Raw genomic sequence first — 15469 nt, forward strand, 5'->3', positions numbered from 1 at the left:
ATTCCGAGAAATGTTGTCCCATCAAGCCCAACCTCTCCTATAACTAATTCTCTTGAGACCAGGCAACATCCTCATAAATCTTTTCTTTTCCGCCCGCTCTCCAGTTTAACGGCCAAATGGTTTATGATGACCAAAACTGAATACGATACTCCCAAGTGTGCCCTGATTAACATTTGATACAATACAACATAACATTCAGTTTCTATACTCAATGCCCTGGTCATAGGCCTTCAGTCCAAAAAAGCTCTACTAGCTGTGGCACATTGGCTGTGATATAGGTTTATTGGCCTCTGTAGAATTGCTCCTAGTGTGCAGGAAGTGGATGACAACGTGGGATAACATTGAACCAGTGAGTGATAACCGGCTTTGATATGGCGGCTTTAAAGGAACTGTTTCCATGCTGAATCTATAAATGAAACTAAACAACCTTCCACCATCACCTTCTGCTTCCTTCCACCAAACCAATTATTTATCTAATTAGCTTGCTCTATCTGGATCCCACGTGATCTAACCTTCCAGACCTACCTTGTGGAACATTCTCAAAGCCTTGTTGAAGTCCATAGAGACCATGTCTATGACCCTGCCCTCATCTACCTTCACAGTTACTTCCTCAAAAAAACAATTGAAGTCGTGAGACACAATCTCCTACACACAAAGCCTCCTCACTATCCCTAATCAACCCCTGTCTTTCCAAATATACATATATCTTATCTCTCAGAATCCCCTCCAGTAAGTTACCAACCCTTTTTTAACAATGGAGTAACGCTCCCCTGTCTCCAGTGCTCTGGCACCACTCTGTATCCAGGGAACATTGAACAATTATGGGCGGTGGGCCCAATGACTTCCCCAGTACTTCCCTTAAAATCCAAGGATGCCCGCTGTCTGTTACTGATGACTTTGAGATTCAGTCATCCTTTTTCATACGTCTGTGCTATCTATTTGTAAAATCTTTTTGGCGTCAACTGTCTGCACCTCCACTATTACTGAGAAGCCTACTCTTTTCTGGTGAAAATAGATATAAAGTATTCAAATAGTGCCTTAATGCCACCCTCAGCATCCACTTGCTGAAAGGCCCTACTCTTCCAGCTGCTGTTCTTTACTATTAACAGGTACATGGAACACTTTTGGATTTATTTTCTTGTTGGTAGATCTTTTCTCATACAATGTATTTGCTGGTATTTGCAATCCAACACTTGTCACAAGTAGACATAATTTTCCACTGCCTCTCTTTCATCATCCAAGAAGCTCTGGACTTGCTTTTTCCATCTTTGCCTGTTATGGTAATGTGCCTCAACTGTAGCTGAACTATCTCTTTCTTAAAAGCAACCCATGGTTCTATTACAGGTTCGTCTGTCAACATTTGGTTCCAATTACTTGAGCCAGATCTACTCGCATCCCTCAGAAATTGGCCTTCATCATATTAATTATCTTAACTTTAGATTGCTCCTTTTTATTGCTAACCATCATAAGTCTGATGATGCTCTGAACACAATCTCCCAAATGTTCCTCTCTCAAACTCACTTGACCCAGCTTATTCCAAAACCAGCAACTCCTCCTGACCAAAATCACATTGCTGTGGGAAATTATCCTGGATGTTTATTGGAAAGTGTTCACCCTCTTTTGACATTATTATTGTATTATTATTATTATTATTATTATTATTATGCTTGGATAATGATAATTTAAGTTTCTCATTGTAACCAACCTCTAGTGTGCACATCCTTGTTAAAAAAGGAGCAATCTAAAGTTAAGATAATTAATATGATGCAGGCCAATTTCTGTGGGATGCGAATGGTGCGTCATATAAGATTATTAAGGGGTTGGACACGTTAGAGGCAGGAAACATGTTCCCAATGTTGGGGGAGTCCAGAACCAGGGGCCATTGTTTGAGAATAAGGGGTAGGCCATTGAGAACGGAGATGAAAAAAACCGTTTTCAGTCTGAGAGTTGTAAATCTGTGGAATTCCCTACCTCAGAAGGCAGTGGAGGCCAATTCTCTGAATGCATTCAAGAGAGAGCTAGATAGAGCTCTTAAGGATAGCGGAGTCAGGGGGTATGGGGAGAAGGTAGGAACGGGGTACTGATTGAGAATGATCAGCCATGATCACATTGAATGGTGGTGCTGGCTCGAAGGGCCGAATGGCTTACTCCTACAGCCAGAAGCTTTTTCCCACAATAGAAATACCAAATGCTAGAGGGCATGGTTTTAAGTGAGAGGGGCAAAGTTTAATAGAGATGTGTGGGAGAGGTTTTTTTAATAAATTTTGGGTGATGAATGGAACACACTACCAAGGGTGTTGGTGGAAACAGATATGATAGTGGCATTTAAGCGACTTTTTAATGGAAACATGGATATGCAGGGAATGGAGAGAGGGATATGGATTATGTGCAGGCAAATAAGATTTGGTCTTGGCATCATGCTTGGCACAAACATTGTGGAGCAAAGGGCCTGTTGCTGTGTTGTACCGTCCTATGTTCTATGGTGACATTGGTGTCGAGCAAGACTGCATCTCTGGCTGTTTGATCCGCTGAGTTACGCTAGCTTTTTGTGTCTATCTTTGGTTTAAATCAGCTTCAGCACCTCCTCGCTACGCAGCTGATCTCTATTTTGCAACGGCCAAATGTTAGCAGTCAAACAATTTCTCTTACCTCCCTCTGTACCATGACTCCGTTACTGAATTTCAAGCCATTCATCCCAGACAATCACTGATCTCAATTTCTAATCTTCTGACTGCAACTCCCAGAGTTGCTTCCACCTCCTGCCCAAGATCCAAAAGCAGGCCCAATGTTTCAGCCTGCTTTTGCCCCACAGAACTTAGGGTCAGGCTCTCTCTTTCTAACTGTTCCTTTGATCCATCGACTGCAACTATAGACCTTATTTCTAATCAATTGGATGTTTGCCTTGTTTGATTGGCCAGCCAGGTCTGAGAATGAGCCCGTGCCGTGCAGAGTATTATTGGATTCTTTTTGGTTTTAATGAGCCAATAAAATACATTGGATTTGTGTACCCTTCATTTTCATCTTCCAGGTCAGCATATAAAAACCCTGCGGATTACATCTTGGTACCTACTTTAGAGGATCTGCTGGCACAAATCCGTAACATGGTCGGATTACTGGAAGAGGTTGTTGGTAAGGCACCAATGACCATAAAATGATGTTTCAAATGCTAAATTAATTCACAGAATATGTACTCACATGTGAATGATGAATGGGTAATTCATTGAGCAGATAAGAAAGTGAATCGGGCATTTCCCTTTGTTTAGTTTAGTTTAGAGATACAGCCTACCGAGTCTGCACCGATCAGCGATCCCAGCACATTAACACCATCGTACACACCCAGGGACAATTTGACGCTTACAATGGTTCAACGTTACTTGCATGTATTACTTACTACAGTAAAATTCCATTTTTTGTACACAGTTTAGTAAAAATGTTACCATACCTAGGCACAATCATAGTTAAGTACAAGAGTGTACTTAGATTACACTGAACAGCACACAAGAATCACCACTTATCCAGCGCCATTTTGGATGATTCATATTCAACATTTTTTTCAAAGTAGTGTCTTAACATGGCCATAAAGGCCCATTTTGCTGGTGGCAGCAAAGTGGCAGAGTTGCAGGGTTGGCCTGGCCAGGCAATGTTGTTGTTGTTCCCCGTTGATCTGAGCTCTTGTCGGCCGTGTCCGATCCACTCTCTCAGCTTCTTGGAGCAGCGTGAGATCCACTTAATCAGCACTGATACCCAGAACCAGACACGTCGACCCACAAATGTACCATCCCTCGCTTCATGTGGCCACCGTTCAGCCTCGGTGCCTTGGGCACTGACCGCAGTCAACAGAGCATTCAGGGCATCTTTGAGGGTGCGGGAGAGAAGACAGTTGATTTCTTGTGTCTGCTGCCATCATCATCCTGAATATATTCTGAGCAAAGAGATTTTCATATCATATCATATCATATCATATATATACAGCCGGAAACAGGCCTTTTCGGCCCACCAAGTCCGTGCCACCCAGCGATCCCCGTACATTAACACTATCCTACACCCACTAGGGACAATTTTTACATTTACATTTTACATTTACCCAGCCAATTAACCTACATACCTGTACGTCTTTGGAGTGTGGGAGGAAACCGAAGATCTCGGAGAAAACCCACGCAGGTCACGGGGAGAACGTACAAACTCCTTACAGTGCAGCACCCGTAGTCAGGATCGAACCTGAGTCTCCGGCGCTGCATTCGCTGTAAAGCAGCAACTCTACCGCTGCGCTACCGTGCTGCCCATAATATCTGTACAAAATAAATAATATTGGAGGCAGCCTGACTGGACGATAGAATTATTTTCTCAGCAGTGATGGACATGAAGGGGAGACCTTTATAAAATCATGAGGGGCATGGATAAAGGTGAATGGTCTCCGTCTTTTTCCCAAGATAGGGAAGTCTAAAACTAGAGGACATAGGTGAAGGTGAGAGGGGAAAGATTTAAAAAAGGATCTGAGGGTTGTGTTTTTCACAGAGTGCAGTGAGGATATGGCAAAGACAGTGGTAGAGACAAGTACAATTACAATATTTAAAAGACATTTAAACAGGAACAGGTACAATCTTGCTTTCAGCAGCATGGCAGGCACATTGATGTAAATGATGTAAGACAGTGAAAGGAAAAGAGCTGCGCAAAAACAAGACATTAGTGCAAAGATATCATTAGAAAGCATGTCCGTGGTAGTGAATTTCTCCGCATTTGGGGTTTGGAATTATATGTAACTCTGTTCCTATGTGTTGGAATTACCCTACCTTGATGCAACCAATCAGGGTTCTGGAGGGATGCAGGCCAAATGTAGGCAAATGGAACAAGCTTAGATAGGCATCTTGGTCATTCTGGACGAGTTGGGCTGAAGGGCCTGTTTCTGTGCTATATAGCAATGATTCTATGACTATAAGTACAAAGAGGATTCACCCATTAATTCCTATGCTGAGAGGGTTTTCCTCCCAGCATTGATTAAATAGCTTGGGACAGTATTCCTTGGGGTTTAGAAGAATGAGAGGCGACTTTATTCAAACATATAATATCCTAAGGGGGATTGTCAGGCTGGATGTTTGGATGTTTTCACTAGTGAGAGAGTCACGATGAAGGGGATGTAACAATATGATAAGGGGCTGGTCATTTAAAGATGAGGCAAGTAGAACTTTCTTCTAGTAGTGGATGGTGACTCTCTCGAATTCTTATCCCTGGTGGGTGGTGGAAGCTAGATCTTTCCATTTTCATTTGAAATGGAAGCAAATAAATATTTGATAGATCGAGGAATAGGGAGATGTGGAGAAACGGCACATATGAGGAGATAAGGCCAGGGTAGATCAGCTATTATCATATTAAATGGCAGGGTAGGCTGGAAGGGCCTGATGAACCACCCCCTGCTTCTATTTTCTCAAATTCGTGTGACAGCACAGAGAACGTAGAACTGTACAGCACATGATGCCAGGTTAAATTGATTAATTTCGTTTATTGTCACGTGTACTTTTTGTGGCGTGCTAAATAGTCAGTAGAAAGACTATAATTATTACAATTGAGCTGTCAACAGTGTACAGCTACATGATAAAGGGAATAACATTTAGTGCAAGATAAAGTCCAGTAAAGTTTAATTAAAGATAGTCCGAGGGTCTTCAATGAAGTAGATCAGGACTGCTCTCTAGTTGTTCCCCCTCTCACCTTATAGCTATGCCCTCTAGTGTTGGACATATCCACTTGCGACTCTCATAATTATATGTACTTCTAATGAGTCTCCCCTCAATCTCCAATGTTCCAGAGAATGAGAGTTTCTCAAAGAAACAGGGAATAGTTTATTTGCATGTTTAGTATCTCACTACGTATAAAGTTTTATCATTCCCTCATCAATAAACCACTGATGTGAAATTAACTATTGTCATTTCAGCAAAGCTGGTTGCCTTTACCGATGAGCCTCGCTTGTCTATGTTTAACTCACAGTCTGTGTATGAACTGAAGCTCTCTGGTGATCGGGAACTGGAAGCAAAGAGGCCAAAGCAACTTTCACTCAACTCCAATATAGTCTTTGGTCAAGATCCAGTCTACCAGCAACAAGTAGGTTGGGCACCAGCCCATCAGAAATTATCTGAGTGATTTTTAATTTGGTTGAGTTTGTGGCATTTTTAAAAGAGAATTGACAGTTGAAATAAAAAACTACAGAGAATTTATTGCACTCGCGCATCGTGGGCTGAAGTGGCTGTTCCTGTGCTGTCATTTTCTATGAATGCTCTCAAAGTATACAGTTGGATAGAGGTCAGCTGCAAAACTGGGCAAAGATATGGCATATTGAGATTAATCCAACCAAGTGTGAGGTGTTGAATTTTGGGAGGTCAATTGTAGGGTGAATTAAGACCCAAGACTCTTAACAGCATTGGTGTACAGAGGGATCCTGGGGTCCAAGTCCATAACTCCCTAAAAATGACAACACAAGTAGATAAGAGTGGTATGTTTGCCTTCATCAGGGTATTGAGTCTTAGAGTCAAGTTTGAATCTTTATAGGACTGGTTTGGCCTCATTTGGAGTATTGTCTACAGTTCTGGTTGATGTGGAGGCTTTGGAGAGGATACTGCCTGGATACTAACATAAGGAGAGGTTGGAAAAACTTGTATTGTTTTCTCTGGAGTGTCGGAGGCTGAAGTGAGATCTGATGTACCTATTGTAACATATTTATCCTTGGCTTCTAGCTTATGGAGCTGCAAAAGTTGATAAGTAACACCATGATGGAAGTAAGACAGTACAGTAAAATGTTTGAGCAATATTGCATCATGGTAGATCAGGCCATGGAGCTGGACCTTGAGGCTTCATTCAGTCAGCAGATGTGGAGCCCATTGGAATTCAGGAGCACGTTAGAGGTGTACACCGAACACATTATGGACATGAGAAACATGACTGTGGAACGACGGGTCCGTTTGGTGAAGGTGGTGAGCCAACAGTACCAGGCAGAATGCCTGCCCTATTTGGAAGTAGTGGTCAATGAAATGAACAACCACCTGAGGAGCGCTGCTTACAAGAAGACTACTGGGCTGCTAAATGTGAGTATGTACTTGTTCTCCTCTCTTGCAATTTATTAGTGTGTCACCATTGGTAAAGTTCAAATCACTGTTGTCGGAGACCTGCAGGGTATGCTTTCTGTGTGGACACTGGGACTCTGGCAGCCTATATGCTTGCATTTTCCTGTAGACTATGATAATCAGCGACACTGATTCATCCCTTCCTTGATCGGAGGGTACATGGATGACATAGAACTGCAGCCATCAGCCTGTTAATGGAATTGGCTATGGTCCTGGTCACAGTGGGGCAGGGTCAGGTCAGACATTGAAAGTCATAGTCATGGAGTCATACTGCATGGAAAAAGGCTCTTCGACTCAACTGCCCATGCTGACCAAGATGCCCCGTCTGCATCAGTATCATCTATCTGTGTTTGCCTCATGGCCTTCTAAAATATTTCTATCCACATACCTGTTCAAATGTCCCTTAAATGTTGTTATTGTACCTGCGTCAACTACCTCCTCTGGCAGCTTGTTCCATATACCCACCACCCTCTGTTTGGAAAACTAACCCCTCAAGCAATCTTTCCCTTCTTGCCTGAAACCTATATACTCTAGTTCTTGACTTCCCAACTCATCTACCTGTGCATCTACCTTATCTATTCCCATCATGATCTTATGCAACTCTATAAGATCACCCCTCATCCTCCTATGCTCCAAGGAATAAAGTCCTAGGCTGCTCAACCTCCCCCTCTACCTCAGGCCCTCAAGTCCTGTCAACGTAAATTTTCTCTGCACTCCTTCCAATAGTCAATAGTCAATCAATAGTCGTTTATTTGTTACATACACATAAATGTGTAGTAAAATGAAACATTACCCGCAGTTGAACAATAAGACCAATAAGATTAATCAATAAAAATCACAACTAACACCAAACAAAAAGAAACATCCATCACAGTGAGTCTCCTCCAGTCCCTCCTCACTGTGATGGAAGGCCAGAATGTCTTTTTCTCTTCCCTGCCGTCTTGTCCCGCGGTCAGGCTGTTGGAGTTGCCACGTCGGGGCGGTCGGGGCTCCCGACATTGAAGCCCCCGCTGGGCGGTGAAAAATCCCGCGGCCTATTTCAGGCCGCGCCGGATGGTGAAAGGTCCGTGGCGGGCCGACCCAAGCCCCGCGATTCGGGGCGGGCGAACACGTTGCCTCTGCCGCTGCCGGAGCTCCCGATGTCTGCCCCCACCCAGGGGCCTGCGGGCTTCCGACGTCCACGCGGCCCGCGCCGGAGCCTCCGGAGACGAGTCGCAGCCGTTCCCGCAGCATTCGCAGGCAGCCAGCGCCGCAGGTGGTGAGTCCGGACCGCGGGCTCTGCGAACCAGAGACCCAGGTGGTCCCAGGTGCATGGCCGGTGGTAGGCCGCAGCGGGAACGGAGACACGACACAGAACAAAGGTCGCGTCTCCGTTCTGGAGAAAGAATGTTACAGATCCCGTTCCCGTTCCCTCCCACCCCCCCCACCCCCAAAAAATAACATACAACACTACATCATATTAAAACTACAATTCAGACAAAAACAACAAAAAACACAAAAGACAGACGGACTGCAGGCAAGCCGCAGCTGCGACGGCAGCGCTGGCTCCACCAGCTTAACATCTTCCCTATAGCATCACATTTGGAAAGTGGTGAAATCATCGGACAAAGTCAGCATGGATTTATGAAAGGCAAATCATGTCTGACGAATCTTATAGAATTTTTCGAGGATGTAACTAGTAGAGTGGATAAGGGAGAACCAGTCGATGTGTTATATCTGGACTCAGAAGGCCTTCGACAAGGTCCCACATAGGAGATTGGTGTACAAACTTAAAGCACACGGTATTGGGGGTTCAGCGTTGAGGTGGATAGAGAATTGGTTGGCGGACAGGAAGCAAAGAGTAGGAATAAACGCGTCCTTTTCGGAATGGCAGGCAGTGACTAGTGGGGTACCGCAAGGCTCAGTGCTGGGACCCCAGTTATTTACAATATATATTAATGATTTGGACAAGGGAATTGAATGCAACATCTCTAAGTTTGCGGATGACACGAAACTGGGTGGCAGTGTTAGCTGCAAGGAGGATTCTAGGAGGCTGCAGAGTGACTTGGATAGATTAGGAGAGTGGGCAAATGCATGGCAGATGCAATATAATGTGGATAAATGTGAGGTTATCCATTTTGGCGGCAAGAACAGGAAAGCAGAGTATTACCTGAATGGTGGCCAATTAGGAAAAGGGGAGATGCAACGTGACCTGGGTGTCATGGTGCACCAGTCATTGAAAGCAAGCGTGCAGGTGCAGCAGGCAGTGAAGAAAGCGAATGGTATGTTAGCATTCATAGCAAGAGGATTTGAGTATAGGAGCAGGGAGGTTCTGCTGCAGTTGCACAGGGCCTTGGTGAGACCACACCTGGAGTATTGTGTGCAGTTTTGGTCTCCTAATCTGAGGAAAGACATTCTAGCCTTAGAGGGAGTACAGAGAAGGTTCACTAGATTGATCCCTGGGATGGCAGGACTTTCATATGAAGAAAGACTGGATAGACTAGACTTATACTCGCTGGAATTTAGAAGACTGAGGGGGGATCTTATAGAAACATATAAAATTCTTAAGGGGTTGGAGAGGCTAGATGCGGGAAGATTATTCCCGATGTTGGGGAAGTCCAGAACCAGGGTTCACAGCTTAAGGATAAGGGGGAAGTCTTTTAGGACCGAGATGAGAAAACATTTCTTCACACAGAGAGTGGTGAGTCTGTGGAATTCTCTGCCACAGAAGGTAGTTGAGGCCAGTTCATTGGCTCTATTTAAGAGGGAGTTAGATGTGGCCCTTGTGGCTAAAGGGATCAGGGGGTATGGAGAGAAGGCAGGTACAGGTTACTGAGCTGGATGATCAGCCATGATCATATTGAATGGCGATGCAGGCTCGAAGGGCCGAATGGCCTACTCCTGCACCTATTTTCTATGTTTCTATGTGTGTGAAGGAGAGGTATAGGAGGTCCTTCCTTCCCGCTGCTAGGAGACTGCACAACCAGCACTGCTCCCAGCAGACGAGTCAACGGTAACAGTTAAGGAATACACAGTAAACTGATGACAATTTATCCTTGTCTTTACTTTTGTTTATAATGAATGATCTCTTGCTATCCACTTTGCTGCTGTAACATTGTAAATTTCCCCGGTGTGGGACAAATAAAGGAATATATTATCACAGGGTGACCAAAACTGAACACGATCCTCCAACTTTGGCCTCACCAAAGTCTTGTACTGATTGATGAAGGCCAAAATGCCAAAAGCCTTCTTGACCACTCTGTCCACTTGTGATGGCACTATCAAGCAACTGTAGCTGCAAAAAAAGTTTTTTTGCATTTCTTTCGTTCATTGTTCTTTATCTCTCTACATCATCTTCTATATCGCTCGTTTCCCTTTCCCGTGACTTTCAGTCTGAAGAAGGGTCTCGACCCGAAACATCACCCATTCCTTCTCTCCAGATATGATAGCATAGTTCTATGTTATCTCAGTTTCACATCCTGCACACTAGGGGTAATTTACAGAAGCCAATTAACTTACAAACCTGCAAGTCTTTGGAATGTAGGAGGAAACTGGAGCACCTGCAGAAAACCCAGGAGGTCACAGGGAGAATGTATAAAATTCATATATACAACACCCATAGTCAGGATCATACCCGGGTCTCTGGCACTGCAAGGCAACAACTCTACCACTGCACCACTGTGCCGTATTTGGAAGAGAATGGGCTAATTAAGGACAGTCATTATGGCTTTGTATCTGGCAGGTCATGTCTTGATTATGATCGAGTATTGGTGAGGTGACAAAGGTGATCGATGAGGGTAGGACTGTGATTTGGGTCAAAGGGCCTGTTTCTGAGATCTATGATTCTTTGCGGCTCATGTTGTAGCCCCTGGAGACAGCACTTTCTTTGGGCCACCGCCACTGACAGGACGCGCTCGGTCACCATGTGGCTCCCTCCCCTCTCACCAGTTGCTGCTTCTTCCTGACGGCAGTGGCTTTGTCTGCACCTGGCTCAACTCTTGGGCCACTGTCTCTTTCCCCTGCCCACCGCCTCGCATCTGCCGCCGCTTCCTCCTCCACCTTCTCCCCCCCCCCCCCCCCCCCTCCCCAGAGTCGCCGATATACTCTACCTTGGAAGTAGAAGCAGGTGAGAGTGGAGAGAGCCCTGTGGTGACCGAGTGTGTTAGGTTGTTGGCAATGGTCTGAAGAAAGCCCTGTCCCCAGGGGCTTGTGGAACATCCGGTGCGTGAAGAAGGGTTCGCTGATGCAGACCAGTGGCATAGCCGGCTAGTTTTACGGTGAAACTACACAAAGTGCAGGAGCAACTCAACAGACTAAATCAGGCTGAAGAAGGGTCCTATCTACGTCACTTATCCATGCTCTCAAGCGATGTGGCCTGACCTGCTGAGTTAATCCAGCACTTTGTGTCTCTATGTGTATCATCTGCAGTTCTTTGTTTCTACTACATATAATTAACCCACAAACCAGCAGGTAAATACCATACTCGATTAAGACAGACGATTTGCAATAATGGACACCATTCCCTCACCTATGGTCTGTTATAAGGAGGGTTTACTATATATAGACATTATCTCTGGACCAAGAGCTGCCAAGTGTGATAGTCCACTTTTTTTGCATGTTTACACTCACAACGATTTGAGAACTGTGTGTGAATGCATGAGCTCAACATTATTTTTTTAATTTTTAGATAATTGAAGAAGCTCAGAAGAAGTTCAGCAAGGAACCAGAAACGATTGATATGTTTGGAGAACACCTGATATTCCTTTCTCAAATGGAGGTGGAAATGCCCAGATTGGAGAGAGACTTTCAAACTGTGACTCAGATGTATGGTATTGCCCATGAGTATGATGTCCCCATCCCTCCTGAGGAAGTGGCACTCTATCAAATCCTGGTCCCCTGCTTCCACAACCTGAAAGCCAACCTCCTCTACTTTGAAGCTTTGAAAGACAGCAACATCAAAAAATTCAGTGCGGACCTGGAGAAAGACATCGCTAACCTTTACCATGAGTTAACACAAATGAAACATAAGGTAATGACCCAGAGAATAGTGTATGAACAGTGGGGTGGTTTGAAAATGCTGCTTTCATTATTGGGTTTTTCATTTGAAACAACCGTTTTGGAGGAAAATGGATGTACAGACAAACAAAAAACAACCAGCAGGTTCAAATCAGGAGAGACTGAAAGGCATTGTGTAGAGTTTGACTTAAATTAGAATGGTGGAGATCCCACAAAATCATACTGAATATTTTGAGCCATCCCATCGCCTGAACTCTGGCTCACTGATCTCCCTCTGGGTCACTTGCTGTTCCGGATCTATGCAAATTACCATAAGTAATAGAAAGTAAAGAGGCTTACCCCAAGATGGATACATGGAACAGTCCTTATTTTAGTCTTATTCAGGGCCCTTTATGTTGCTGCTCTCTGTATTTGCTTAGATTTAAAATTTCATTACCGCTGCAGCTAATTTCCATCCTGCTTTCCTTTTTTACAAGGTCTATATCTGACCCCTCCTTTTTCTTGACAACTCAGGTGATAGGTTAGTTACCAGCTATCTCAGTTGCACCTCCTTCCATGCTAATTCCTGGACGGACTCCATTCCATTCTCCCACTTTCTCTGTTTCCATCATATCTGTTCTGATTACCCACACCAGATCCTTGTCATTAACTGTATTTTTTCCGATTATAGAGTTGACGGCTTTGAATCATATCTCCTCTATTTCCCACACTTCTGCTCTCAGCCCCTCTCATCCTAGAGACAGGGTTCTTCCTTCCATCCTACCAGCCTTCACATTCAACAAATTGCCCTCCATAATTTCCAGCAGGATTCCATCATAAGATTTCAACATATTTTCCTCACCTTTGAAAGTGATCATTAGCTTACTCTTCTTTCTCAGCCAACCACTCTCCTTCTCATGTTTTTTCTCTATGTAATTACTGGTGATGCAAAACCTGCCATTTCACCTCTTTCCTTCCCATCATTGTTGGACCTAAGCGGTCCTTTGCAACCTCGTCACCTGAAGATGCACATTCGGTGACTGCTTTGCAGAACACCTCCATTCATTCTGCCTGAGCACTACTGAGCTTCTTGTTGCCTGTCACTTTTATTTTCCATTCCACTCCCCTTTTGCCTGTGGTTCATTGCACTGTTATAACAAGGCCTGATGTAAACTTGAGAAACAGTAGATTCTGTCTGGGTATGTTACAGCCTCAGAAATCCATGTGGAACTTTTACCATTTCAGGTCACTCATTTTCTCTATCAGTGTCTCAACCGTCCTGTTCCGCTGCAGTTCATCCACGAGTAATATTGTCTCAGATTTTCTCTGTCCATCAGTATTGTCTGATCTGCATTTTCTACATCCTTTCACAGCTTTGATGCATCCTTTGCTTGCATTTGCACACCTTCAAATCTACAGTTCTGCATTCGGTGCTGATGATGTGGTTTTCTCTACGATGAAGCAATCACATGCAAATTAGATGATCACTTTGCAGAACACCTTCATTTCATCGACAAGACAACCCCAAGCCTCCAGATTCCTTTCACTTTAATTCTCTTTCCAGCCCCACTCTGACCTCAGCTTCAGCAATGCCCAAAGTAAGCTCAAGGAACAGCAGGTCATCTTCCACCTTGGCATTTTCATGTTCATCGGGACTTAACGTTGAATTTGACAAATTCAAATAGCTACCTTCCTTCTCTCCAAAGATGTGGATATATATTTCCATTTCAGTCTGTTTCATTTCCATCCCGAACTGCTGATTTTTGGAAGTGGTTGTTTCCTTGACAACATGACTTCAGACATTCCCTTTGTTCTCACAGTCATACAGCACAGAAACAGCCTCCTTGACCCATAATGTCTATGCCAACCATCAAATACCTATACTAATCCCATTGACCAGCACTTGGTCTATAGCCTTTTATACCTTGGTGATCAAGTGGTTACCTCGATACTTCTTGTCAAGAGTACGATCCACTGCATCCAGATTCTAACCACTTTCTAGATTTAAAATTAATTCCTCAGACAGTTTCAAAACCTCTTAACCCTTTCTTAAACCCATGCCATCTAATTTAAGATGCCTCAATGATGGGGGAAAAGTTCCCTTCTATATTCCCTATGACCCTCATAATTTTGCATACTTCAGTCAGGATTCCCCTCAGCCTCCTCTGCCCTTGCGAAAATAAGACCAGCCTATCTAATATCTCCTCATAACTGCTCTCTATCCCAGGCAACATCCTGACAAGTCTTATCAGTGTTCTCTCCAGCCTCATATTCCTTTAAAACTCGCTTCTTTTCACAGTTATTTATTCTCATATTTTTCTTTTAATTTGTATAATCTAGTTTACATGCTTTTAGCAGGCCAGAATGCCAAGACTTCACAAGATTATCCAGATTTCACAACATTAGTGACACATTAATAGACTCAAGAACCTTGCTTCCCATTTGAGAAGACACAAAGTGCTGAAGTATTCAGCGGGTTAGGCAGCATTTCTGGAGAACATAGATAGCTGATGTTTCAGGCCAGAACCCTTCTTCAGACTGGTGGTAAGAGGGAAAAGAAAGGTGGAAGGGCAGGACATAGCTGGGCAGGTGGACATAGTGGACGCATTGGTAATCATTTTCCAATGTTCAATAGATTCAGGATCAGTTCCTGTGGATTGGAGGGTAGGTAATGTTATCCCACTTTTCAAGAAAGGAGCGAGAGAGAAACCGGGGAATTATAGACCAGTTAGCCTGACATCGGTGGTGGGGAAGATGCTGGAGTCAATTATTATAGAGATAATAACAGCGCATTTGGATAGCGGTAAAAGGATTGATTCAAGTCAGCATGGATATATGAAGGGGAAATCCTGTTTGACTAATCTTCTGGAATTTTTTGAGGATGTGACAAGTAAAATGGAGGAAGGAGAGCCAGTGGATGTGGTGTATCTAGACTTTCATAGAACCTTTGATCAGGGTCCACATGGGAGGTTGGTGAGCAACATTAGAGCACATGGTATTGGGGGTAGTGTGTTGACATGGATAGAGAATTGGTTGGCAGACAGGAAGCAAAGAGTAGGAATAAATGGGTCCTTTTGAGAAAGGCAGGCAGTGGCGAGTGGAGTGCCGCAAGGCTCAGTGCTGGGGCCGCAACTATTTACAATATGATTTGGATGAAGGAATTAGAAGTAACACTAGCAAGTTTGCAGATGACACAAAGCTGGGTGGCAGTGTGAACTGCGAAGAGGATGTTAGGAGGTTACAGGGTGACTTGGACAGGTTGAGTGAGTGGGCAGATGCATGGCAGATGCAGTATAATGTAGATAAATGTGAGATTATCCACTTTGGTGGCAAAAACAAGGAGGCAGATTATTATCTCAATAGTGTCAGATTAGGTAAAGGGGAAG

The 15469-nt window shown here is 44.0% G+C and overlaps 1 protein-coding gene across 1 annotated transcript in view; it reads left to right on the top strand.

Annotated features, from left to right (window-relative positions):
* LOC144593835 (dynein axonemal heavy chain 6-like) overlaps nt 1–15469 on the top strand; it is a 317525-nt gene that overhangs the window by 88874 nt on the left and 213182 nt on the right. Inside the window, exons 14-17 of the mRNA XM_078399952.1 lie at nt 2919–3129; nt 5927–6093; nt 6723–7070; nt 11776–12117. Coding sequence (XP_078256078.1) covers nt 2919–3129; nt 5927–6093; nt 6723–7070; nt 11776–12117 — 1068 coding nt within the window. The remainder of the gene's footprint in view (nt 1–2918; nt 3130–5926; nt 6094–6722; nt 7071–11775; nt 12118–15469) is intronic.

Source organism: Rhinoraja longicauda, chromosome 5 (assembly GCF_053455715.1).
Source record: "Rhinoraja longicauda isolate Sanriku21f chromosome 5, sRhiLon1.1, whole genome shotgun sequence".
Classification (NCBI taxonomy): Eukaryota; Metazoa; Chordata; class Chondrichthyes; order Rajiformes; family Arhynchobatidae; genus Rhinoraja; species Rhinoraja longicauda.